The sequence below is a fragment of the Dipodomys ordii genome, unplaced genomic scaffold (assembly GCF_000151885.1).
Source record: "Dipodomys ordii isolate 6190 unplaced genomic scaffold, Dord_2.0 Scaffold27, whole genome shotgun sequence".
In the NCBI taxonomy this organism is placed as follows: domain Eukaryota; kingdom Metazoa; phylum Chordata; class Mammalia; order Rodentia; family Heteromyidae; genus Dipodomys; species Dipodomys ordii.
The window spans coordinates 5989744-6013703 of NW_012267243.1; the positions used below are offsets into that span (position 1 = coordinate 5989744).

Genomic DNA, 23960 nt, shown 5'->3' on the forward strand with positions numbered 1-23960 from the left:
CAGAGTTCAAGCCCCACGACCGACAAACAAAACAAAACAAAAAAAATATCACATTCTTTCAAGTATGGAGGTACGAGCACTGCTGGATTACATTTTTCTTTTTTACACAAGACTTTGACTGGAATCCATACTGGTGTTCACAAGGTAGGTTTTGTTACATTGTTGTTCCTTTAAGTGTTTTAGTAAAGCATCAGTCTCCCCATTGTTTATTGCTTTATGGTGGAAACATTCAAAATCCTGTCTTCTAGCATGTGTAAATACAAACTACATTATTGTCTATAGTCATCTTACTGTGCCGTAGCACACTAGAGGTTCTCACTGGTAGACTCAATTTCTATTAGATCTAAATTCTTTTTTATTTATTTTTGGTCCTGGGGCTTGAACTCGGCCTGGGTGCTGCCCCTCAGCTCTTCAGCTCAAGGCTAGCACTCTACTATTTGAGCTACAGTGCCACTTCGGGCTCTTTTTGCTTATGTGGTGCTGAGGAATCAAACCCAGGGCCTCATGCATGCAAAGCAAACCTACCACTGAGCCACCTTCCCAGCCCTAGATCTAAATTCTATTAGACCAACTTGTGTAGATTCCACATAGGAGTGAGAATATGCAGTACTCTTTCTTGCTTGATACAAAATAACGGTGATCTTTATTCCCATACCTGTTGTCATAAATGATTGATTATTTATCTCATTTATTTGGGCCAATCTTGATGTGGTTTTGCATTGTGCTTCTCTTTTTCATATGCTTGCTGGCCATTTGTATACTTGTGAAAAACAGCTGTGTCATGCTTTTGGCTGGAGTGGTACTGGGGATTGAAATCAGTGCCCCACATTTGTTACACAGGTACCCTACCACTTGAGGCACACCTCCAGCTTTTTTGCTTTGGCTATTTTCAAGGTAGGGTCTTGCTTTTATGTCAGGCTGGCCTGGGCTGCAGTCTTCCCCCGCAGCTGGGTTAGGGGCACACTGCCATGTCCACCTATTGAGTGAGAAGGAATCTTGAGAATTTTTATGCGTGGACTGGCTTTGAACCTCAATTATGAGATCTTTGCCGTTCAAGTTGCTGGTACGACAGGCTTGAGCCACTGCACCCAGCTTCTGTTGCTTTTTAATAGGGTTATTTGGGGTTTTGTTAATATGTTTTACAAATTTCTCATATCTTCTGGATTCCGTATTATTTGCACGCAGTTTCCATTCTGTGGGATATTTTTAATTCCATATAATCTTACTGGTACTTTTGTTTCCTGTGTTTTTGGGGTCTTGTCCAAGAAGTACTTGTATATTCTAATGTCTTTAAGCATTTCCTTTTTTTTTTTTTTAGTAGCTTCAAGTCTTGCCTTTATGTATTTAGCTCATTTCCAGTTATTTTCTATGATTGGTGAGAATTTTTAATGTTTATTTTAACGTTGTGTTTTGTTTTGCAGTATTGGGGATCAAACTCAAGGCCTTGCACATGGCCGTTAAAGCTTTCTACCAATGACCTCCATCTCTAGCCCTTGGTTCTTTGAGACAGGATCTTTCCATTTAGCTCAGGCTGGCTTCAAACTGAAGATCCCTATGCTGCTGCTTCCCAAGGGTTTGGTTTCAGGTAGGCACCACCACACCTATGTGTTCCTAATTTTGTGAGGAATATCCCTGCTGTTTTCATTGTGGCTGTGCCCATTTATATTTCTGATGTGTAGGAGTTCTCTCCACATCTACACCTGGATTCTGATTTTTTTTTTGTTTTTCGGTTTTATAAGAACTACTGTAATTGAGGTAAGGTAATCTATCACTTTTGGGTTTGATTTGTATATATCTTTGTTGGGTATTTTCAGAAATTTTTCTAGGACTACTGGCTTTTTGGGGGGGGGTGGGAAGGGGTTGGTGGTACTGGTTCTTCAACTGAGGGCCCAATGGCTTGCTAGGCAGGCATTCTACGACTAGAGCCATGCTAAGCTAACCGCCACCTGAGGCAGTAAGAAAAGCACATACAAAGAGCAGTAGGGCTCAGGGGGCCTGAGGCTCACCAGCCCTTGACCCCCAGGGAAGGTTACCATGGGTACATGAAAAAAACAAAGCATCTGTACTGTTACTACAATCAGACAGCACAGAGCTCCTGTAAACAACTGGCTCCCTTATTGTTTAGGACTGCAACCCAGGCAAAAATCAAACATATTCCACTTTCTCTAGCTTTCAAGGTCCAGCTCTCAACCCTGCAGCATTAAGGAAGGAGGTGGCATTCCAGCCTCTTACCCCTCTCCAGAGCTGTTTTAAACTTCCTTGGCCAGTTCTCAGTGTTCTGAGTACTCCTGAGGTGGCATTCCAACATCTCAAACCTGTTCCAGGTTTCATAGCTCAGCTTCAGAGTTCCCTACATGCCTCTACCTTTTTTATACTGCAAGTTTTTCCTTTGTTTTGTAATAGAGTCGCACATTTTGGCCCAGCCTCAGTCCATGATCCTCCTGCCCATTCCTCCTGCTAGCTGGGATTACAGATAAGTACCAATCATGCTTTTGGTTGAAGTGGGGGTCTTGATTGTTAGGAAAATGGAGGAGAATGGAAAAGGAATAGGCTGGACTCAATCATCAACAGGGGAGGACTGTTTATTGAGGATCAGCGAGGGGCACAGACCTTCCCGCGGGTTTGGAGGTTGTGCCTGAGAGTTGGGACAGCTGGGGTTTTATAGGAGGTCCAAGCAAGGAGGCAGAGGTTCATGAAAAAGCCACTAAGTCGAGGAAGGTGGGGGCCTTTCAGTTGGGCCCACAAGGGATGTTTGTAGCTGGGCTTAGGTGGATTGCCCTGCCTGCACTTCACACAAGTTCCCACACACTGGGATTGGGCCTGGCGTCTGTATGGGCCTGGGACAATAGGGTGGGGGTCAGTCCTTCATATTCCATCTTTAGAGACATAAAATGATTGGCCAAGAGGGGAGAGGCAAGTCCTTCATATACATAAAAAGATACATAAAAAGAATTGGGCTGAGAGGGGAATAACACGGAGTTAGGAGAACAAAGCAGATTCCCATCATTGATAACCTTTGCCAGGGTGGTCTCCAACTGCAATCCTCCTGAGTAGCTACGATCTGGAGGATTCACCACTATGTCTACCCCTTTTGCCCACTTCCGGGTTCTTTTAATTTTTTTAGTTCATTTTTTGGTGGTACTAGGGGTTGAGCTCAGAGCTTTGTACTCAATAGGAAGGCGCTCTACCTCTTTCGTCATACCATCAGCCCTTTTTGCTCTAGTTATTTTTGAAATGAAGTCTTGCTTTTTGCCTGGGCTGGCCTGGAAGTTGATCGTCTTAAACATCTGGTATTACAGGCATAAGTCATTGACACTTGGCTTTCCTTTTTTGTTTTTGTTTTTTTGGTCAATTGTGGGGCCTGAACTCTAGGCCTGGGCGCTGTCCCTCAGCTCTTCAGCTCAAGGCTAGTGCTCTACCACTTGAGCCACAGCACCACTTCCGGCTTTTTTCTTTTTGCTTATGTGCTGCTGAGGAATTGAACCCAGGGCCTCATGCATCACCACTTCCGGCTTTTTTCTTTTTGCTTATGTGCTGCGAAGAATTGAACCCAGGGCCTCATGCATGCAAGGCAAGCACTCTACCACTGAGCCACCTTCCCAGCCCTCCAGTGCCTTTTTTCTCGCATCTCTTCCATCTGTCTGTTTCTGAATTGTATTCTTTGTGATTACCTGGCAACAGTCAATTTTTTTCCCAAGTTCTGTGCAAATTACCCTGAGGTAGGAGTATTGGGAACTCTAGTTTTTTAGCCAAAATGAACAAAATTGTGGTCAACCTAAGGATCCAATACTTGCAGTTGGCATCAGCACTAACTCCAGGTAAATATCAGAATTCAGTTGCAGGACACCTAGTTGATATCCACAAGGACATGGGAAAGTGCTTGAAAACCTTACACATTTATAGTGTGTAGAGGAAAAAAAAATTCTTTCTATAATGCCATGTGTCCTGAATGTTACTAGAAATAAATGTCTGTGCTGCTCTCCAAGAGCATAGGAGTGCTGGGCACTGGTGGCTCATGTCTGTAATCCTAGCTACTCAGGAGGCTGAGATCTGAGGATCCTGGTTTGAATCCAGCCTGAGCAAGAAAGTTTGTGAGACTGCTATCTCCAAATAACCACTAAAATGTTGGAAGTGGAGCTGTGGCTAAGGTGTTAGAGCACCAGGCTTGAGTGAAAGAGCTAATGAACTGTGCCCAGGCTCTGAGTTCAAGCACCAGTACTGGCACATTTAGGGGGGGAAAAGCAATAAAGAAAATGAGTAGAACTGGGAAGAAGAAATCAGGCTTACTTAAAACCACCCTCAAGAATATAGAGGGTTTCTTTTTTGCCTCACATCTTTTAGGACACTTAGGAGCATAATGGCTCTTGTAAGTCGAGCAGGAAGGTACAGAGACATTGTCTTGCCTAGAACACTGGAACAGCATGTGCATTTTCTCTATAGACAGACATTACTTTTCTGCAAGGCATTTACATGAGCTGCAGGAAGGAGTGGGAGTATCAGGTGAAAGGTACGAATGCTAGGAGCAGGAGAAAGTGTGTTATAGCTTCTGAAGGGAGCTGCTGTCGTATAGATACACAATGGGCTGTATGGCTGGAACTATTGTTCTACTTGTCAAACTTTCTCAAAGTGTGAGATTCAGATCCTGTATTAAGGGCTGGCCTGTGCCAGAAGAATATTGACTGTTTAATGCCTCTGCAACTCAGCTATCATGCACCTTCTATATTGGGTTTGTAGTATTTATAGGCGGTCTGTATCATGTTCCTCCAGAACAGAAGCGAGCCAGCAGCTAACATTAGTCCCCTGAATGTGCAGTTAGGCTGGTGTGTGATGTGATACCAAGTTCCTTTAGGTTTTTTGAATGTTTATCAAGTATGTGATTTGGCTAGGCTAGGTACTCCCCAGCCTTGTGATGTTTGAGTGCTTAAGCCCGATACGTCCATTTTACCAGTGCTAAGGTGAGAGGGATGAAGAGGTTTTATGAGCATGACATGACACCAGAAGGGCCCTAGAGGAAGGAAAAAAGGAAAAGCTATGGGAGGTGTAAAGGCAGAACACTGCAAGCATGTCACTTCCAGAAGTCTCTAGTTCTATGTGCGGGAGCACCGGGCATTGGAACTGCTTTCCTGTTTGAGGGGAAGGTCCGGAGGGCTCCATGTGCTGGCCTGAGGTGAGCAAACACAGCAGCAGTTAGCACACAGCCTGCCCTGTGAGGCCGTTCGCCCCGGGCCCACCAATCCCCATCAGCGCCGTGAGTGACCAGTAAGAAAGGAGGCCAACAGCAGTAGAAAAATACAAAAGTTTAATCTTTACCTGTGACATTCAAGCTTCCTTTTTTTTTCTTCAAGATAGGCTCCTCCTGCCCTCCAGGCAGGATCACGGTGTGCAGATCACCACACTCGCCTAAGGCCCCGGATCTTTTTTAAAAGGGAGTGAGCTTTACATTTACATGATTTAAGTTTCCTGTGTGCACCTTTTGCTTTAGCCTAAAGTCTTTGCTAATGATCTGCTCATCCACAGTGCAGTTGTTCTGTAGGACGAAGAACTGTAAGGCAGACCTTGGAGCCTATGACCTTGGCCTGTACAGCCTTGAGCCATAGAACTTCCCAGTTCTGTATAATAACCCAACAACCCTCCAGCTTCCTGGCCCACATTTTGGCATGCAGGTCTTTAAGGCACCATGTGATTTTATGAACTGCCTCTGCTTCTAATTACGGCCCATCCTTGTCCACACAAGTGACATGTTAGTTATTGCTGGACATTAATTGGTGCCTTGATAGGTCACAGTTCTGTTAGTAGAGACAGGCACCTTCAGGAAGCCTTGGAGTAGTTGTCAAGGCAGGACGTAATTAATTCTCTGGGAAATCAGTTTACAGCCCTGGGAGGAGAAGAGTTGCACTTCCTTGGGGACATAGATCATCATCTTGGCGATTTCATCCAGAGCTTCTTCTGTGTACGGGAGCCCCTGACTCACGAAAGCATCACGTACGCACAGCCTCACATGACGGTATTCCAGTGGCAGGAAGGGGACAAAGAAGTCAACCAGGTTTTCCTTCACAAGACAGCTGTGCCCAAAGCCACTATCTGAAATCAAACCCAAATTTAGCTAGGTACTAGTGGCTCATGCTCTAATATAACTACTCAGGTCGCTGAGATGTAGGGGGCGGCAGTGCCAACCTAGTTGATAGTTCCATCTCCAACTAACCACTAATAAGCCAGGTAGGGGATATGATTCAAGTGGTAGAGCAGTAACAATAAAGTTGAGCAACTGCAATGCTGAGTTCAAATCCCAGTACCAGCCAAAACAAAAGATCCAAAGTTACCTGGAGTCTGAATCTAGCTGGAATTTTAAGTCATCCCTACCCTAAGGTCTAGCAAGAGCTAATTTCATATACCAACACCAGGATAGCAGTCTGCAGCAGAGGCCAGGAGCCACACCCTTGTGTCTACATGAGGTAAACAATGCCAAGTTATAAAAATGGTTATTACAGTGAACAGGGAGTGGGTACAAGTGCCAGGTGTGTGGCTTGCTTTGGTGGCCGGAAGCAGACTCCCCCTGCATTCTCAGTGAACTTCTGAAGCATCTACAGGCTTCTGCCTATATTTTCAGGGTCACTGCCACCATTCTCTTTAAGAGCATTTACAGGAAAGGAATTAAGACTTTTTTTTCTGGCACATGTGCCACCCTAAATTGAGATTTGAGATGATGATGGGTGTTCTCCAATTCCCTGGCCATCTCACAGCACAATCACTGCAGCTGTGTCGGCTCTCACTGAAAGCTGTTTTTCTGTGTGCCAGGGAAGTCATCCTCTTACCTGGGGATTCGGTGATCTCAGCCTGAAGGTTGGGCTTCAGGTGTTCCATGGTAATTTCTTCACGGGACCATCCAGCCAGAAGCAAATTCAAGACTGCCTCATTGATGTTATTGCCCCCAAGGTTGCTGAAAGAGATCAGAGTTGTTTATATTATAGATTTTTCCTTTTTTTTTTTTTTCTGTACTGCAAGTTTGAGCTCAGGGCATGGTGTTTCTAGGCAGTTGCTCTACCACTTGAGCCATGCCACCAGCAATAGATACCTTCCTTCCCATGCTTCCTTCCACCTGAGTTACCTGACCACCAAGAGATGGAGGCTGTGGGGCCTGGGTCTGTACTCTGCAGAGAGAGCTGGTTACAACTCAGTGGCCTTCAGAAAGACCAGGTCCTTCGCCACCCCCATCCTGCCTCTGTCACTCCATTTCATGTGTGGGAACCTCCAGCCGGGGGCCTTATAAAGCCCTCAATATCATTTGTTACATGACAGACACATGTGTTTCTTATCTGCTCCCCATGGCCAGCTACCTATCTTAATAGTTTTGTGTGACTCATGATGTTAAATTATCCAAATGGTTCTTGGCTAACAAAGATTGCCCACCCCTACCATATAACACTTGCGAAGTGGGTACCATTGACTCACATCTGTAATTCTAGCTACTAAGGAGGCTGAGATCTGAGGATCCAAGATCGAAGCTGGCAAGTGCTAATGCAGAAAGAGAAGATTTCCTTAGGATACCGCTTCCATACTGTCCACGATGCAGATTGGAAGTGACTGTTAGATGCCAGGAGCACGTATGTCTACTATGGACAGAAGAGGTCTGGGGGAACAAACATGAAAGGTAGGCAGTGACAGGGAGGAGACCATAGAACCAGCCACTGGAGGGTTTTGTGTTGCAGAGTGGGTGTGGTTACCAGTCAGGCTTGTGTCCTGGCTACAGAGGTTGCATTGAACAGGCATGAGGTGGTTGCAGAAAGGTAGTCCCTAAGCGTTTTGCCAACAATCTATATTTAGGGATGATGGAGAAGGGATGGGAGGAGGAGAATTCAGGGAAAGCACCACTGCAGTCTTGTCAGTGGATGGGCACAAAAAAAAAGTGTTTTCACTTGCTATCCTCAGCAAGGGAAAGACGGAGATGAAAGCTTGGTTTTATGCAGCTTTTGGAGGCAAGTTCTCCCTCTCCCTTTTCCCCTTCTTTCTTCTCCTTTCTCTCCCTCTCATCTGATGCACTGAAATATGAGGACTAAGAGACTGGAGGAGTAAGGGAAGGAAAGAAGACAAACCCTAAGAAGCTGAAAGGAGGCACTGGGTGGAGCCGAGAACATTTCCTTTTGTTTCCTCCCCTGCCCTGGAGCAGCAGGTCCCTTGTAGACGGGGTGGAGCGCCTTCTCACTTCCACACCGAAAAAGCACTCATTTTTCTCCTCCTGAACCTATCCAGCCAGGAGGAGGGGTGTAGTAACTGAAGAATGGGGAGGGCAAGCAGTAAGCTAAGAAGTGGGAATCTGATCTTGTCATTGCACAGAAGTGAGGTTTAGTGAAGCTCCCCTTTAAATATAGGAACAAGATCTTCACTTAGGGTTCTCTGGACAAGTCACAATGGTAAGAAAACTTGGCAGAGCTTTATTAAGTAAACAAGCAAGGAAACAGACAGACAAAATAGCAGATAAACAGAAGGTCGGCCACGCAGAGTGTGGGTGCTCTCATAGGGACACAAAGACACACACCCACCCAGAGAGACACACAGCTCCTTGGGCTGTTGGGTATTTACACACACACACACACACAGCTCCTTGGGCTGTTGGGTATTTACACACACACACACAGCTCCTTGGGCTGTTGGGTATTTATACACACACACAGCTCCTTGGGCTGTTGGGTATTTACACACACACACACACACACACACAGCTCCTTGGGCTATGGAGTAAAGGCAGGGGGTCTGGCTTTAAGTTATGCACAGCTAGGTGCTTTGTCTTTGCTTTCACTACACCTGATGTTTGAGTTTCCAGGTAAGAATGCATCCTGCCATAAAACAGATCCTTATCTTTGAAAGGAGGGGACACCCTGCTATCTGCATTTTGGGGCTTTCTGTCAGGCAGTTGTGAATCTTTGGGTAAGAAATGCATCCCTCAGGAAAGAATGCATTCAGCAGTTGTTCTTTGAAGCAAAGATAGCATTTCTAAGTTTTTAGATACCATATTTCTGAGCTGCCTACAGCAGGCCTCAGTTTCTATAAGTTATCCTGCTTCATTCCCCCCCAAATGACTTTTGTTCCCTTAATTAAGGGAAGTACATGAAGGAATATCTCCTGTATTTGCTATTAGCTCATTTTGCTATTACCTCATTTTCCCTAGTCTATCCAGCTTCAATCTTTCCTTTCCTTCCCTCAGCTGTTCCACCCTTGCTACCTTCTGGTGCCTTAAATCATTTCCGCTCCTTTCATCCTGTGGGCAAAGCTCCCTGTTTGCATCCCCAGTTGGATGGAAGCGGCTGGTGCTGGCATCTTTCCCCATGAAGCAGGTAAGTCAGAGACTCCTTCCTGAGTCCTCACAGCTTTCAGAAATTACCAGCTGGAGGAGCCTTAGAAAAATGGGGGCAGTGCTTGTCCCTAACTCAGTCAGACACTCTTCCCCACCCCCAGATGAAGAAGCTGCTTACCACGCTCACCTGCTTTCTCTCCCCGCCGGTGCTGGAAGGCCTGCCAGAAAGCTCCCTCCAGCACAGGATTAAAACTGGCTATATTTGCCTTCTCCACAAGAAGCCTCCACTGCAGAGGCTCCACTGACAGCAGGCTTCCAAGGGTGCAGAAGAGCAGAGTCACAAACAGTCCTTGGGACACTGATTCAAGTGTCTTCTCATCTCTATCCAGAAACCCAGCAGACCCTAACTAAGCTTCTGAACGGGAAGCTTGAATTCTTTTTTTTTGGTCTGGTCGGGGGCCTGAACTCTGGGCCTGGGCGCTGTCCCTCAGCTCTTCAGCTCAAGGCTAGCGCTCTACCACTTGAGCCACAGCGCCACTTCCGGCTTTTTTCTTTTTGCTTATGTGGTGCTGAGGAATCGAACCCAGGACCTCAGGCATGCAAGGCAAGCACTCTACCACTGAGCCACCTTCCCAGCCCATTCTTTTTAGCAGTATAACCCCAATACCCAGCTTGGTGGTCAGTACACAGCTCGTCCGCAGTTTTTCAGGTGCATATCTCTGAACATTTGCCTACATGTCTCACCTGGTTTCTGAATTTTCCCTCCTGTTTGTCCCGTGCTGATATCCTTTCCCCTGCCATGTTTTACCCACAAGACAGCACCTTATCTGGGTGCCCTGTCTTCTCTGCCCCTCCTCCATCCTCAGTGCTGCTGCTCTGGCGCCAACATACCTTCCCATCTCCCGGGGGCACTTCCTTGCTGCCATGTGACTCACGAGCACATACTGCCCTCTCGGAGCACTTCAGTTCCCTTCCACACCCTCCCCAGCTACCAGCCACCATCTGAAGTGGCCAAAGGACCAGAAATAAACTCACTACCACCTGCTCAGTCTTTCCTAAAAAACAGAAATAGATGAACTGGTTCATGTCTTTGCATTCTACTTTTCTCATCTGCGAGAAGGGGTTGACTTTTTTGCTTCTTGGTCTCACTGGGTAGCCCAGGCTGGCCCTGAGCCCAGGATCCTCTGCCGTTACCTTCCCAAGTGCTGGGGTGATAGGCATGTGCCATCACATGCCCACAGTTTCATCATTGGTAAAATGAGAGAAGTGGGCCAATCTAAGGGGCTTCCCAAGCAGTCGACAGATAAGCACGGATCATTTTTTACATGCTGAGCTACGGAGCCTGGGAATATTACTCTGAATTCTTCACATTTTCTCAGCCCTTTCTATCCGGATAGAAGCAGGCATTAGTAGCCCTCTCTTGCAGCTTCAGTAAGAGAATAGCTCCACCCTCCAGGCTTGCCCTGTGACCCCAGGGCCTTTCATACTTGTACAAATGCTCAGTAGTAATCAGCATCGGTGATGACCAGATACTGGACACCCAAACACCAGACACCTCAGTTCTTCAGACACAGATGAGGGATAAGCTGGGGCAGCCCAGCCCACACAAGGCTTCCTGTATCACCTGCCAGGGCTGTACCAGTCCCAACAGTAACTTCCCTGCCCCAACAATCAGACCGTTCAGAATGGAGAACCCCAGGAACTGGTCTAAAAGAACCTTGAGAGCCTGGTGGAACCCAGTCTCCAACAAGAAGAACCTGAAGAACAAGAACCTAGACGAGAAGCAAAGGGTGGCGCCAGAACTGAGCAGAGTTCTCTACAAGTTCCAGCTGGACCAGTGTATCAGGTGCAACTATTCTGCTGACTCCCAGTGACAACTGATCAGCTACATTCTCCGTCCTTGGTACTTTCCCTCCCTGCCACCGAATCCACAGGCAGATTAAGGAGGCCTTTCGGTGGGCCACCAATTAAGCTTGCTTTTTGCCAAATCCCAGTGCCATCATTTTGCCTTGTCTACACGCATGGCGGGCAGTGAGCCCTGCCTGGTATCCTCTCTAACTTACTATTGAAAGCAACACCTGCATGTCTCATTTCAAATAGAAGGTTCTGGGTATTTCTCAGAACCATACTGCAAATCCTGCTGTAGTGTATGATTTGGGCTACCCAGAAGTTCAAATTTCAACGACCTTCACTGTAAAGAAGATGAATCAAGTCCACAGCCTGAAATCTGAAACACATCGTCTTCCCCGCCCATCTCTAGAGCCTCTGAGAACCTTCGGGGGTTAGAGGCACCTCGGGGCACGTGAGCCCACAGGGCAGGATGGGAGCCCTGGTGGTCATGGAGCCACACAGTCTGCTAGAGACTGTGGAAGCCCAGCTCGCGTAATCCCACTGGGCAGGCCCGAACCAGAGTCACTGGACCCCAGGACCCCATCTTAACTCAAGTGGCCCTCTGAGTCCTTTTCATACCTTTCCTCGCTGGAGGGCAGGAGTGACACCTGGCAGGTGCTGAAGGTAAGCCCGCAGGTCAGCTTTCCAAGCCCAGATCACTCCCAAGGCAGTGGGCTGCGTGACAGCGCGGCCCGTCATTCGGCCAAGGTCAGGTCACTGGGAGGAAGTGCGGGATTGTCCAGGGGAGGTAGGGTTTCCCCATCGGGTCAACACCCAAAATACTACAAAGGCAAGTGTTTGCCTAAAACAGGGTCAGTGCATCACACTAGGAAAACAGCCCAGCCACGGGTTTGCTAAACAGGTCAGTGCCCCTGTTGGTGGTGGCACGTGGGGGAAAGACTGGTTGTATCAGGGCCAGGGCGCTGGCCTGAGTGGGGAGTCGGGAGGAGCCACGAGAGGTGCTTATGCGCAGAACCCGACAAATACAGAAGGTCCCAGCTCCAGACTGCCCCTCCCCCAGGATGGACTGGCTCTGCAGCAGTGGTTCCGGCCATGCCAGCCCCTCTTACACAGAAAGGCTCAAGGAGAAGCCTTAGGGCATGGCTCCATCGCTCCACACTTCCCTCCACCTAACAGCCACAGTCCATCCTGTCATGCACTATAAGCTGGAAAACAGTATAGAACCTGGGGAATGGAATTGACCTGACTCTGGGCTGAGTCATGCAGAAGATACTTCTTTCCTCATAAACTTTCCTCATCTCTCACCCATCTCCCACTTGAGTCTCAGTGGGAATCTCCCAAGCCTGATTTACACACAGGAAGAATATTGGCACGTGGAACAGCACCAGCATGGTTTCAGCCTTCCACCCTGTCTTCAGGGTCTACAGCTACCCCTCCACTCTCCAGACCTGGAACAAAACCACTGCCACCTACCCCACCTGACCAGGAAAACCAGAAATCCCCCTTCACGACAGCCAGGGAGGAAGTAACTGGTTTTTTACTTCTATTGCGGCATTCAAATAGAGCCTCCATAAATACAGAGTTGGGCCAGGTGCAGATGGCTCATTGCCTATAATCCTAGCTACTCAGGAGGCTGATGTCTGAGGATTGCAGTTTGACACCAGCCCGGGTAAGAAAGTCAGCTGCTGTGGCTCAAATGGTAGAACACTAGCCTTGTGTACAAAAAGCTCAGGGACAGCACCCTGGCCCTAAGTTTGAGTCCCAGACTAGCACACAAACACCCCACCACCACAATCACACACACAAAATTGGACAGAGACATAAGTTTGCTCCCTGCAAAGCCATTTCAAGAGCCTGATAAACGAAAGCATAGCTATGCACTGTAGTGGTTAAGTTCTGTACCCAAATGTCCCAATACACACTCTAAGAGCTCTGAGGTTTGGGGAGAGTACTGGAGTCTGAGCTCAGGGCTTGTGCTTGCCTGGCAGTACTCTACCATCAGACAGGCAGGGCCACAGCTTTTGCCCTCGCTTGCAATCCCACCGCGGCTCGCAGCTAGCTGGGATTACAGGTGCACTGCCACATTGGGCCCACACTGCTTGAAGCCAGGGATTTCTCCAGAGCAGAGAAGAAAACAACCTTCCAAATCTGGAGGGAGAACTGGCCATGTCAGATTTCTTGGGAACTATGTTGTCCTCTGCCCAAGCCTGCCTTGGGAACTTTCACAGCTGGTCTGTACTTGACTTGCAACTAACAGCAGACTTAGAAGATGGAAAGATGTCCTTCACAGGGGCTTGCGCTGTGGGAGCAGTGAATCCACCAACCTTGGTGGCCCAAGCCCCTCTGAAGTACTAGAGTCCCACTCTAGCCTGTAAGCAGCGAGGCTTCCATTCCCTCGGCGAGCTTTAGTCTTGAGCAGAAGATTAGCGCTCAAGACCTCACCTTGTCAAGTATGACTTCCCCTTCTCCAGGGCCGAAGCTGCGCCCCGACCTCACCTGAGAAAGAGAAAGATGGCCTTTGGAGGCTCAGCCCGGGGGTCCTCAGTGACCCGGCGCTTTAAGTGTGGTTCAAGGACCTCCAGCAGCCCAGGATGCAGCTTCTCGGCTTCGTCGAAGATGAACAGGCTCTGGTAGCAACTCCGCTGCATCCCTTGGATCTGGTTCTGCAGCTGCTCCTGCACAGCATAATGGACAGCCGCTGGTTCTCACTGAAGTCACCCTGCACGGTGGGTCACCTGGGGCTGAGCTCCGCCCCCAAATCTATCCAATCAAGCCTTTGAGTGGGCTCATTGCTAACAAGCTTCCCAGGTGACTCTCGTGCACCTCGGGGGGGGGCAGCCTGGGTTGAGTAGAGGGTAAGAGCCTGGAAGTTAGAGAGAAGCCCTCCCACCCACTTGGGAGCAGGCCCAGCTCCCGCCCCACTGTATCCTCTCCAGGATTAGGTCCTATGCTGGAAGTAAAGGCCAGCTCACTCTCCCCCAAAACCAGGAGTCAGTCTCTGCTGTAGGAATGAAGTCGGAGGGAAAATGGCAAGGGCCAGAGGCAGCCACAGTCCCTGAGTGGGAGGAGACCCCAAATTGTGGACCAACAGAGGAACTTCCTGTCCATCGTCTAATAAACCACTCTGGAAGTTACAGGGGAGAGAGGAGAGAAGAGGAGAGATGAAAGGGGGAGGGGGGAGAAAGAGAGAGAGAGAGAGAGAGAGCCCAAATAGAGTGCTTGTCCACCATTCTAGAGGCTCTGGCCTCCATCCCCATATTAAAACAAAAACAAATGAGGAGAGCAAGGAAGGGGTGATATCATCCCAAAAGAAATGTACCAACTTGGGCTGGGAAGATGGCTCAGTGGTAGAGCGCTTGCCTTGCATGCCTGAGGCCCTGGGTTTGATTCCTCAGCATCACATAAGCAAAAAGGAAAAAGCTGAAAGTGGTACTGTGGCTCAAGTGGTAGAGCACTAGCCTTAAGCTGAAGAGCTGAGGGACAGCGCCCAGGCCCAGAGTTCAGGCCCCACGACCGAATCAAAAAAACAAAAAAACAAAAAAGAAATGTACCAACTTATGTAACCCCTCTGTCCATCATCTTTATAATAACAAAGAAATAGCAAAAGCAAGCCATGAAAATTTCTAACAAAATGACAAGAAAGGAAAGTTGTTTGTTTTTTGTTGTTTTTTTTGCTGGTCTTGTGGCTTGAACTCAGGGCTTGGGCATTGTCTCTAAGCTTTTTTGCTCAAGTTTAGCACTCTGCCACTTGAGCCACAGCTCCAGTTCTGGCTATTTGGGTGACTAATTAGAGATAGGAGTCTCCTGGACTTTATTGCCTGGATTGGCTTTGAACCACGATTCTCAGCTCTCTGCCTCCTGAGTAGCTAGGATTATAGGTGTGAGCCACCTGCAGCCAGTGCAGGAGTGAAGCTCTTACTTTGTTCTATTTCACAATTTTGTGACCATCGCACTACTCATAGTCTTGCACTTTTTCCACTAAAGGATATCATTTGATTCACAGTTCTACTTGTGGCCTTTTGCTGGTTAATTGGAGGTAAAAGTCTCTTGGACTTTTCTGATGGGCTGGCTTGGAACCTTGATCCTCAGATCTCAGCTTCCTGAGTAGCTAGGCATGAGCCACGGGCACCAGTTTATCTCACTAATTCTGTAACTTTATCAAAGCTGTCTGGCCTCTGGTGTGGCTGTTGTGGAGCAGCTCAAGGGGGTTGCTGGAGCATTGGTTCTTTCTGGGCTGCTCAGGGTCTCCTCTGTATGCAGTGACCAAGTAGGGAGTCTCCATTACAGCCTCTCCCACAACAGCCTCCTCTCCCCATAGCCTCTCCAGAGCCCCCCCTCGCAAGCATAGGCTGGCACCAGGGTTTCCCTTTTGGCCCCAGCTCCAGCTGGTCTTGTTCCCCGCAGTGCCCAGCCTCACCTTGTACAGGTCCACATACTTGGAGTGTGGAAAGTGGAAGGTGGCAATAAACATCTTGACACAATCGCTCCTCAGCCCATCCCGATACAGGTTCTCTGCCAGCATCCTTGCCATGAAGTTCTTGCCTGTGCCAGACCAGCCATGGAATGACAGAACCAGCGCCTTGTCTGGTTGGGGCATCTCTAAGTAGCTCCTGACCGCTCTCAGCACCAGCTCTCTGGCCAAATGCTGGCCATGCAGTCGCACTGTCAGGTCGGATTCCAAGCCTGCGGGCAGAAAGAGGCACATGAGCGGCAGATAGCAGGTTCCCCTGCCATCCCCACCCATCGCTGAGTGCAATCAGTTACTCTTCATCCCGTGTAGCTTCAGGACAAAAAGCTAGAAGGCACACCTCCTGAAAGCAAGGAAGAGAGTTATTTTCTGAACATTGTGAAATCAAGATTGAACTCAGGGTAAGAGCAAATGACTCATTCGAAAGACACCCCAGAATGGGTGACAGGGACCATTGTGGAGCGGATCTTGCTCACATTCTGAGATGCTTCCATTCCGTAGTTTCAAGTCTCCTTAAATATGTCAATAACTAACCAAAAAAACAAAAACCAAAAGCAACAAAAAAAAATGTCAAGAAGCCAGGATTTCATCCTATTTCAATTTGGTACAGGTATGGTGAACCCATACCAGGCTGCCTTCCTGAAATCCAGGTTATAGGATTTGGAAGCCAGGAGGTTGTGCTGCTGACTGAGGTGTGGCAATTACTATTCGGAGTTCCAGATCAATCCATTTGGTATACTGTGCCAGCCCAGAGGGGATGGTATGGAGCTTGGAATGAAACTGCAAGCATCACAGTTCCCAACCCCAGCACCACAGAAGGGAAAATGAATAGAGCTGCCTTCCCCCACACTCAATCATGTGTGTCGTATTTCATTTCCACAACAATTCTGTAAGGCAGACAGGAAAGGACTTTCTAAAGTTTGTCTTCTGGAAAGAGATGAGCTGGGAGTTTCATGGAGTTGCCTATGGTTTCCCAACCACCACAATTCTGATATCCAGTCCCTGGCGCAATAGTTAGGTTAAGGGGAAGAAGGCAACTTGCTGACTGTGTACTTGGGGTCTTATTCTCATCCAGCAGAAATCCCAGATCACACTTCCTGATCTGTGTGTAGGCCAAGATTCTGTCCTGTGTCAGACCTTGTCCTTATACTTAGTGACACTGGCACTTTTTCTAATTAAGAGACCTAATATCTATGTGGACGTCATTTATAGAATGACAAGAGAACTCTGAGCAAGAAATAACTCCTGGACAAACAGGAAAGAGTCACAAAGGACTTAGGTATATGTATCAGCCAAAGTTCTGGGCTAAATACCACTCTCTGGGAGTTCAAATACAAATCATCAGCAATATGCAGGTAAAGCCACCTGAGGGAGGTGGCTTAGTCATGACGAGAGAGGGGCAATTTGTAAATTATGTGATGGTTAGTATGAATTAGTTTATTGAAAAAAAAATCTTTGTGCTGGATATAATCAAGAGACTGAGGTCAGGAGGATGGAGGTTGGAAGCTAGCCTAGGCAAAAAGGTTTGAGAGATCACATCTCTACTAACAAAATGCTGAGACTGGTGGTACAGATTTGTCACCCTAAATGCCAGTCAGCCCAAGCAGGAGGAGGATAGTCTAGGCTAGCCTGGGCAGAAAGCAAGATTCTATTTGAAAAACAACAAAAGGCCCAGTAATGGCTCAAGTGGTAGAGAACCCACCTAGCAAGTCAAATGCCCTGAGTTCAAACCCCAGAAATGTTATTTAAAACAAAGAAAAGAATCTCTTATTTTTCTCAGGCATAAAGCCACCGAGGTATCCTCACTGAACCACGAAATGCACTTTACATGCTGGAGACATTTGTTGGCTATCAGTCTGAAAGGGATACTTTACTCTTTGTTTTTGTTTTTTTTTTTTGAGGCAGGAAGCTGCCATCTAGCTGAACCTGGGCATTAGACTTACACTATTCCTGCCTGAGCCTCCCGAGAGCTAGAATTATAGAGGTGTAGCGCCACATTCCACTAGAAGCTAGGAGCACTAAAAAAAAAAATCAACCTACAATTTTTGATCAGTTCTCTTAATACTGTCAACCATCCTTCAGAGGTTTCTATTCCTGTTTATAGAGACAGGTACTCTGGGCTTGGTTCTTGAAAGTTCATGTAGATTTGTTGGATTATGACTTCATCCTTGTAAAATCTTCAGCACAGGGACTGGAAGATTGTAGGGATTCAATGGATTTGTTGTTCTGCTTCCTTAGACCTGCTGCCAGGGCTGGCAGGAGGGTGTGGTAAGTAAGAAGTGAGAGGTGAGCAGAGAAAACTTCCAGTGTAGACAGGATGGACAATGACAATCGGGGGTCTGGGCTTGTCCTACATTTGGCAGTGTCCCTTCCTCAAAAGCTGTCTTAGCTGGGTGTGACATGTTCATGGTATTTCCATGGACTCCAACCTTAAACTAAACCTTAAACTAAAGGTAAATGGGTCTCCTGCACTGTTAAAAATAAGTAAATCAAGATACTAGGTTTCTGTGCTGTGATGTGAGTATCTTAGTTTTATTTCCAACAACAGGATGGAGGGTTTGCGTGTAGCTTTGTAGCTGGGATTCCATCCTCAACCTAAAAAACAGTCCCCGCTTAGGATGGAAGTGCTTTGACCTCAGTTCTTACACAAGAGAATGCAAAAACCCATTAATGGCACCATTAAAGTTGGTGTTACAGCCAGGCACTGGTGGCTCATGCCTGTAAACCTAGCTTACTCAGGAGGCTGAGATTTGAGGACTGTGGTTCAAAGCCAGCCTGGGCTGAAAACTCACTATGAAACTCTCATCTCCAATTAACCACCAGGAAACTGGAAGTAGCACTGTGGCTCAAAGTGGGACAGAGTGCTAGTTTTGAACAAAAGAGCTCAGGGACAGCACCCAGGCCCTGAGTTCAAGCTCCATGATCAACAAAGGTTGGTGTTTTTCCTATTGTTGGAAGTCCATCAGCTTAGTATCTTGCCCTAAGGTTCTCAAATACCTACAGACTTCAGTTGACCTTTCCAGTTCCTGCTTGGAGGGGAGGTTATTAGCTAGATGAGAGAAGATTCTTGCACCCCCTTACAGCCGCCCTCTCTCCCCACAGGCCTGGTGGCCATGCCAGTCTAACCTGAAAAGTTGTTGGAGATCCTGCAATCTCTTTGGCCCTCACAGCAGTCCTGGAAGCTGCAGAACCACGCGGTCAGCGTGTCCAGGGACCACTGGCCCCACTGGGGAAGGTTCCAGCCTGCAAAAGGAAGAGCTGTGAGATGGAGAGGCGATTCTTCCACCCACGAGGTGGATGTAACAAACCACTGCACGTAAGTTTTCAGGGACAGCACTAGAATCAAAAGGGGCTGAAAAGCATCCAGCGCGGCCTCCAACGGCAGCAAAACAGCCGAAGGTGTTGGGGGGCCGGCGCCAGCTGTGTCTACGCGGGACTTTCCTCCAAGCCACCAAGCAGGCGGGAGAGGCCACGCGGCAGGTGATCCCGGACTGGGCAGGGGCAGGAGTGTGTCTGGGGAGGCGCAGGGCGCACGTGGAAGTGGGGACGGGGCTTCCCGGTCCGCAGAGGCTGCGCTGCCCAGGCTGCATGCCTGTGATGGGCGTCTGCCCCGCCGAGCCCCCAACTCCTTCCGGCCCCGCGCATCCGAAAAGCCAGCCTCCTACCCGGGGGGTGCAAGGTCGCCTCGTCGTCGTTGTCTTCGCAGTGATCGGGCCACACCTGGCAGCTGAAGACGGTCCAGTACCGCCTGGAGAGGGCACCGGCCGCCCTCAGCTGCTCCTTCAGCCGCTGGATGCCAGGCCAGGACCACGGCGGGCCGGGCTCGTCTGCGCGATCCCAGGGCCCCTCGGCGCCGCGGTGCCCAGGCGCCCCGGGGAGCAGCAGCAGCGGCAGCAGGAGGTGGAGGCAGAGCCAGAGCGGGCGCCGCGGGAGCGGGACGCCGAACATGGCTGGTCGGCCCGGCCGGCTCTCCACCCCTCGCTGCTGGGGACTGGCGGGGAGGCCGGAGATTCGGGATTGGTGTTGCCACGACGACCGGCCGGCCGGGTGGGGCTAGTGAGGCACAACTTGCAAACTCGCTTCCTTGTGACCCGCTTAGGGAACTGAAACCTGGCCTAGTGTCCGGGACGCAAGCAGCTCGGGGCGTTTCAGGCCTTGCCCACAGACTTCCAGGACGCGATCTATTCTGGGGGTGATTGTGGTCACAAAGGTGACATCAGGTCTTAGGACCTGCAGCTATGGTAGCCCTCTGTGAGAACAACTATTTGTACTGTTTCTCCTTGCAGGCCAACTTCCTCCCAGCCCAATAAAGGAAGCTGGTGAAAGCATCTGAGCCAACAGCAGCTGGCTGCAGGAGAAGCCCCGAGAAGCTCCCAGCACTAGAGAGCCTGTATGGCCATGTGGCTCTGGCTCTTCTGCAGAGAACCATGAAACCAGCAAAATGAAAACCAGGTTTACACTGATGCCATCCGCCTACAGGAAGGGATGATCTCCAGTGTGGAAGTATCGGGGTTTTGGAAACCCCCTGAATCACAAGGAAATCACACCATCTCCTGTCAACAATTATAGTGCATGAAAATGCAGATTTCAATTGCTTGGGACTCCAAAGAGCCACTACTTTCTCTTCAGCTTTCTTCCTAACTGGGGCACAGAAGGAGGCAGATTTCAGGAGAGCTTAGTGTGCTTTTCCTTGGAGCATCCTGCCCTAGCTGGAAATGTGGCTAGTCCTGGTTAGTGGCTTTGAAGTGGGCTGTCCAGAGGTGAGGTGAATCCCGGCCTCACAGAAGGGGGTGGGGGGGGTAAATACATTTATCTGTGTCTTTGATCACATTCTATTCAGGGTTGTTCCACCTGCAGTAAGCCACCAAATTTGTCCCTCCTTTCAAACAGCTAGGGAAACCAGATTGGCACCTTTGTTAGTACAGCAAGAGATTTAGATTGAAAAGTAGTGCATGTGTTTATATTGTGTCTTACACCACCAGTGCTATCAAAACAGAACCTAAGCTTTCTGTGGAGCCACAAATAGGGCATCAGCGCAGCCAAAACTTGTGGAATCTTTCACAGGTAGTTATCCCTGAATACACCAGAAGCTTGGCTTCTTGGGGGGTGGTGGAAACCTCTAAGAGCTGGGGTCTACTGGGAGGATTTGGGGATTGCAGGAACCCAGTCTCTTGCTCCTATTTTCCCTCTGATCATGGTAAGCAGTTTTGTTCCATCATGAGCCACATCCCCCCACACTGAGAGAATATACACCATGGACTATAAGCAACTTTCAAAGATGTAAACAGCCTCGAACACTGTAAATCCCAATTAACCACTTCCTTTATAAATTAACTATCAAATTTTGGTATAGTGACAGCTAGCACACTATTAGTACTTATTTGAAATCTGAAAACATTAAAGGGTTCTGCCATTGTATAGCGTCAGGTATTGCCTACCTGCTCAAACATAAGTTCCTTCAGCTGGGCATTATTCATACTATAATCCCAGCTACTCAGGTTGAGATCTGAGGATCAAGATTCAAAGCCAGTCCAGGCAGACAAATCTAACAGACCCTAATTTTTAGTTAGCCAGGAAAAAGTGGGCCCTGAAGGTATGTCTCAAATGGTAGAGTGCCAGCTGTGAGCAAAATATCTAAGTGAGGGCCCAAGGCCTGGAGTTCAGCCCCCAGTACTGGCATATACATGCATGCACACAAAAACCCCTTCCTAGTGATACTATGAAGATTCAGTAAATGCTTCATCTCAGTAACTGATTTTCATATGTCTTTATTTATATATAGTGTATTTAAGAGTATTGAATGGCTTTAGTCCTGGTATGAATTTATGTTGATAAAAATTACTAATAGCTAATAGCAGTTGAGAGGTCTTGCTTAGCTTACCACATGCTGGCCCACCTAGCCCCTAAAAAAGATGAAGATAAAAGAAAAAAAGGCACTAATAAGTTCATATATAAAGAAACCTTGTGGAAAAAATTATCTCAACTTACAGGTAGTAGTAATTTCTGAGATCTTTGGTTTAGATTTAGCAATTCAACTCCAAGACATTCCTTTTCTTAAAGACATTGTTTTCACCAGAATAAGCCTCACACAGGAACAAAAAATCCATACACGAATGTTAAGTCTCAAGTACTTCAATAAATCCCTCACACTTCATTCTCAGGGACTGGAGGCTACTAGCTGAAAAATTGCAGGATTAAGAGCACATGGATGATGGAGACATCTAGAGGCGACTGTGGAAACCACCCGCATGAGCGCTGTTCACCATTGCCAAGGTATGGGAAACGTCCAGATGTCTCTCAACGGACAAACGGATCAAGAAAATGTGAGGTATGAACTTTATATCTATAGATTCATCTATTGAGCATATCTAAATTTGTATCTTACATATATATTGTGGGGAACACAGGTAGCAAAGATGGCCCTGTGAGGAAGTTGAGTGGGCAGAGCCAATTAGGTTCAGTGTGTAAACAACTCATGGAAGCTTAGGTGCATGATAAGGTGTGGCCTTTCAGTGATTGGTTGGTTCCATTTCCTCCCCTCCCACAAAGTCTTCTGCTTTAAAAAGGGGATGCTCCTTGTTAATAAACGAGTTCCTGCTTGGTTTGACTGCCCGCTGCGTTGTTGCTTCTGATTGTCTCCTGGGCTAGGGGAGGCTGGGGAATGGGCAAGAGGCTGCACTTCCCACTTACCTTTCCTCGGACCCCGTCCGTCCAAAGACGAAGACCCAACATATATATGAATCATACTCCTCTAATATTTGACCACTTGCAAAGAAATTGATGGACCTGGAAAAATTTATGTTAGGTGAAATCAGGCCTAGAGAGTCAAAGGCTCTACGTTTTCACGTTTTCTCTCATGTAGAAGGTGGATCTAATTTATGGATTTTTTTTGGGGGGGGGCAGTCCTGGGGCTTGAACTCAGGGTCTGAGCACTGTCCCTGAGCTTCTTTTATTCAAGACTAGCACTTTACCACTTAAGCCACAGTGCCACTTCAGGCCTTTTGTTTATGTGGTACCAAGGAATCAAACCCAGGACTTCATGCATGCTAGGTAAGCCCTCTACTACTAAGTCACATTCCCAGCCAGATAGAGGTCTTAAGCAAGTGTACATCATAAATGCATTAACCAAAGTAAGGTATATGCAGTGGAGAAGTCAAATGGTTTACCTGCTTAGAAAAACTCAGTCCAACTAAACAAATACCTGGAAGTTAGTACTCAAGATGTGCTGTGGTGAGGACTTGGGGGGGGCTACATGGGCAGTTAGAAAGATGAAGAGGGGTGCAAATGCAGTTATAATAATATACAGTGCATATCGTATGAAACTAGGTGCACTGAGGGCAGGGTAGAGCTGGGAAGGTTGTTTAAAGGGTGTTAGGTATAAACTGACATATTGAATGGTAACCCCTTTGTACAACTACGTAAAAACAAAACAACAACAAAGCTAAAAAATATGAGCTTCGTAAGAGCTGTAAACTGTAAGCAGAGTATTCTTCTTGCCTGTATGGTACAATCTGCTGACAAGTTCTTTAAGATTCATTTATTCTTTTTTTTTTTGTCGGTCGTGGGGCTTGAACTCTGGGCCTGGGCGCTGTCCCTCAGCTCTTCAGCTCAAGGCGAGCGCTCTACCACTTGAGCTACAGCGCCACTTCCAGTTTTCTGGTGGTTTATTGGAGATAGGAGTCTCACGGTCTCTCCTACCCGGGCTGGCTTTGAACCTCGATCCTCAAATCTCAGCTTCCTGAGTAGCTAAGATTACAGGTGTGAGCCACCAGCGCCCGGCGATTCATTTATTCTTTACTGCTAAAATGTACAAGGCTGGCTGGGTGCTGCTGCTAGCTCAAGTCTGTAATCCTAGCTACTCAGGAGGTTGAAATTTGAGGATTGCAGTTTGAAGCCAGCCTGAGCAGAGTAGGTGGAGCTGTGGCTCGAAGTGGTAGAGTGCTAGCCTTGAGCAAAAGAGCTCAGGGACAGTGCCCAGGCTCTAAGTTCAAGCCTCACAACTGACCAAAACAAAACAAAAAACCTACAACACTGGAGTTAACTACTAAACATACGAGAAGCCTTGAAGAGTGATCCTAGGGAAAATGTTGGTGCAGTATGGACCTTCTGAAGACCAGTGAGAAGATTCAACTTCTTTTTTTTTTGGGGGGGGGGTCTGGTCGTGGGGCCTGAACTCTGTCCCTCAGCTCTTCAGCTCAAGGCTAGCGCTCTACCACTTGAGCCACAGCACCACTTCCGGCTTTTTTCTTTTTGCTTATGTGGTGCTGAGGAATCGAACCCAGGGCCTTGAGCATGCAAGGCAAGCACTCTACCACTGAGCCACCTTCCCAGCCCGAGAAGATTCAACTTCTT

At 47.9% G+C, this 23960-nt stretch overlaps 1 protein-coding gene and 1 long non-coding RNA gene across 2 annotated transcripts; one reads left to right on the forward strand and one right to left on the reverse strand.

Moving 5' to 3' along the window:
* Window positions 1–5284: 5284 nt before the first annotated feature.
* Tor3a (torsin family 3, member A) lies at window positions 5285–19588 on the reverse strand. Its single transcript, XM_013015727.1, has 6 exons — window positions 19274–19588; window positions 18735–18851; window positions 15558–15823; window positions 13637–13815; window positions 6813–6937; window positions 5285–6081 (listed from the first exon to the last, which is right to left on the reverse strand). The coding sequence occupies exons 1-6, from the start codon at window positions 19554–19556 to the stop codon at window positions 5831–5833; spliced, it is 1221 nt and encodes a 406-aa protein (XP_012871181.1). The 5' UTR covers window positions 19557–19588; the 3' UTR covers window positions 5285–5830.
* LOC105985261 lies at window positions 18848–22027 on the forward strand. Its single transcript, XR_001175044.1, has 4 exons — window positions 18848–18924; window positions 19895–20398; window positions 21260–21266; window positions 21779–22027. It is a non-coding gene; the product is annotated as an uncharacterized LOC105985261 (long non-coding RNA).
* Window positions 22028–23960: the final 1933 nt, after the last annotated feature.

Coding starts and splice junctions, on each gene's coding strand:
- Tor3a (XM_013015727.1), bottom strand. CDS start 19,556: ATGTTCGGCGTCCCGCTCCCGCGGCGCCCGCTCTGGCTCTGCCTCCAC. Junction 13,816..15,557: donor AGTATGTGGACCTGTACAAG/GTGAGGCTGGGC, acceptor TATGCTGTGCAG/GAGCAGCTGCAGAACCAGAT. Junction 6,938..13,636: donor GCCATCTTTCTCTTTCTCAG/GTGAGGTCGGGG, acceptor GATCTCTTTCAG/CAACCTTGGGGGCAATAACA.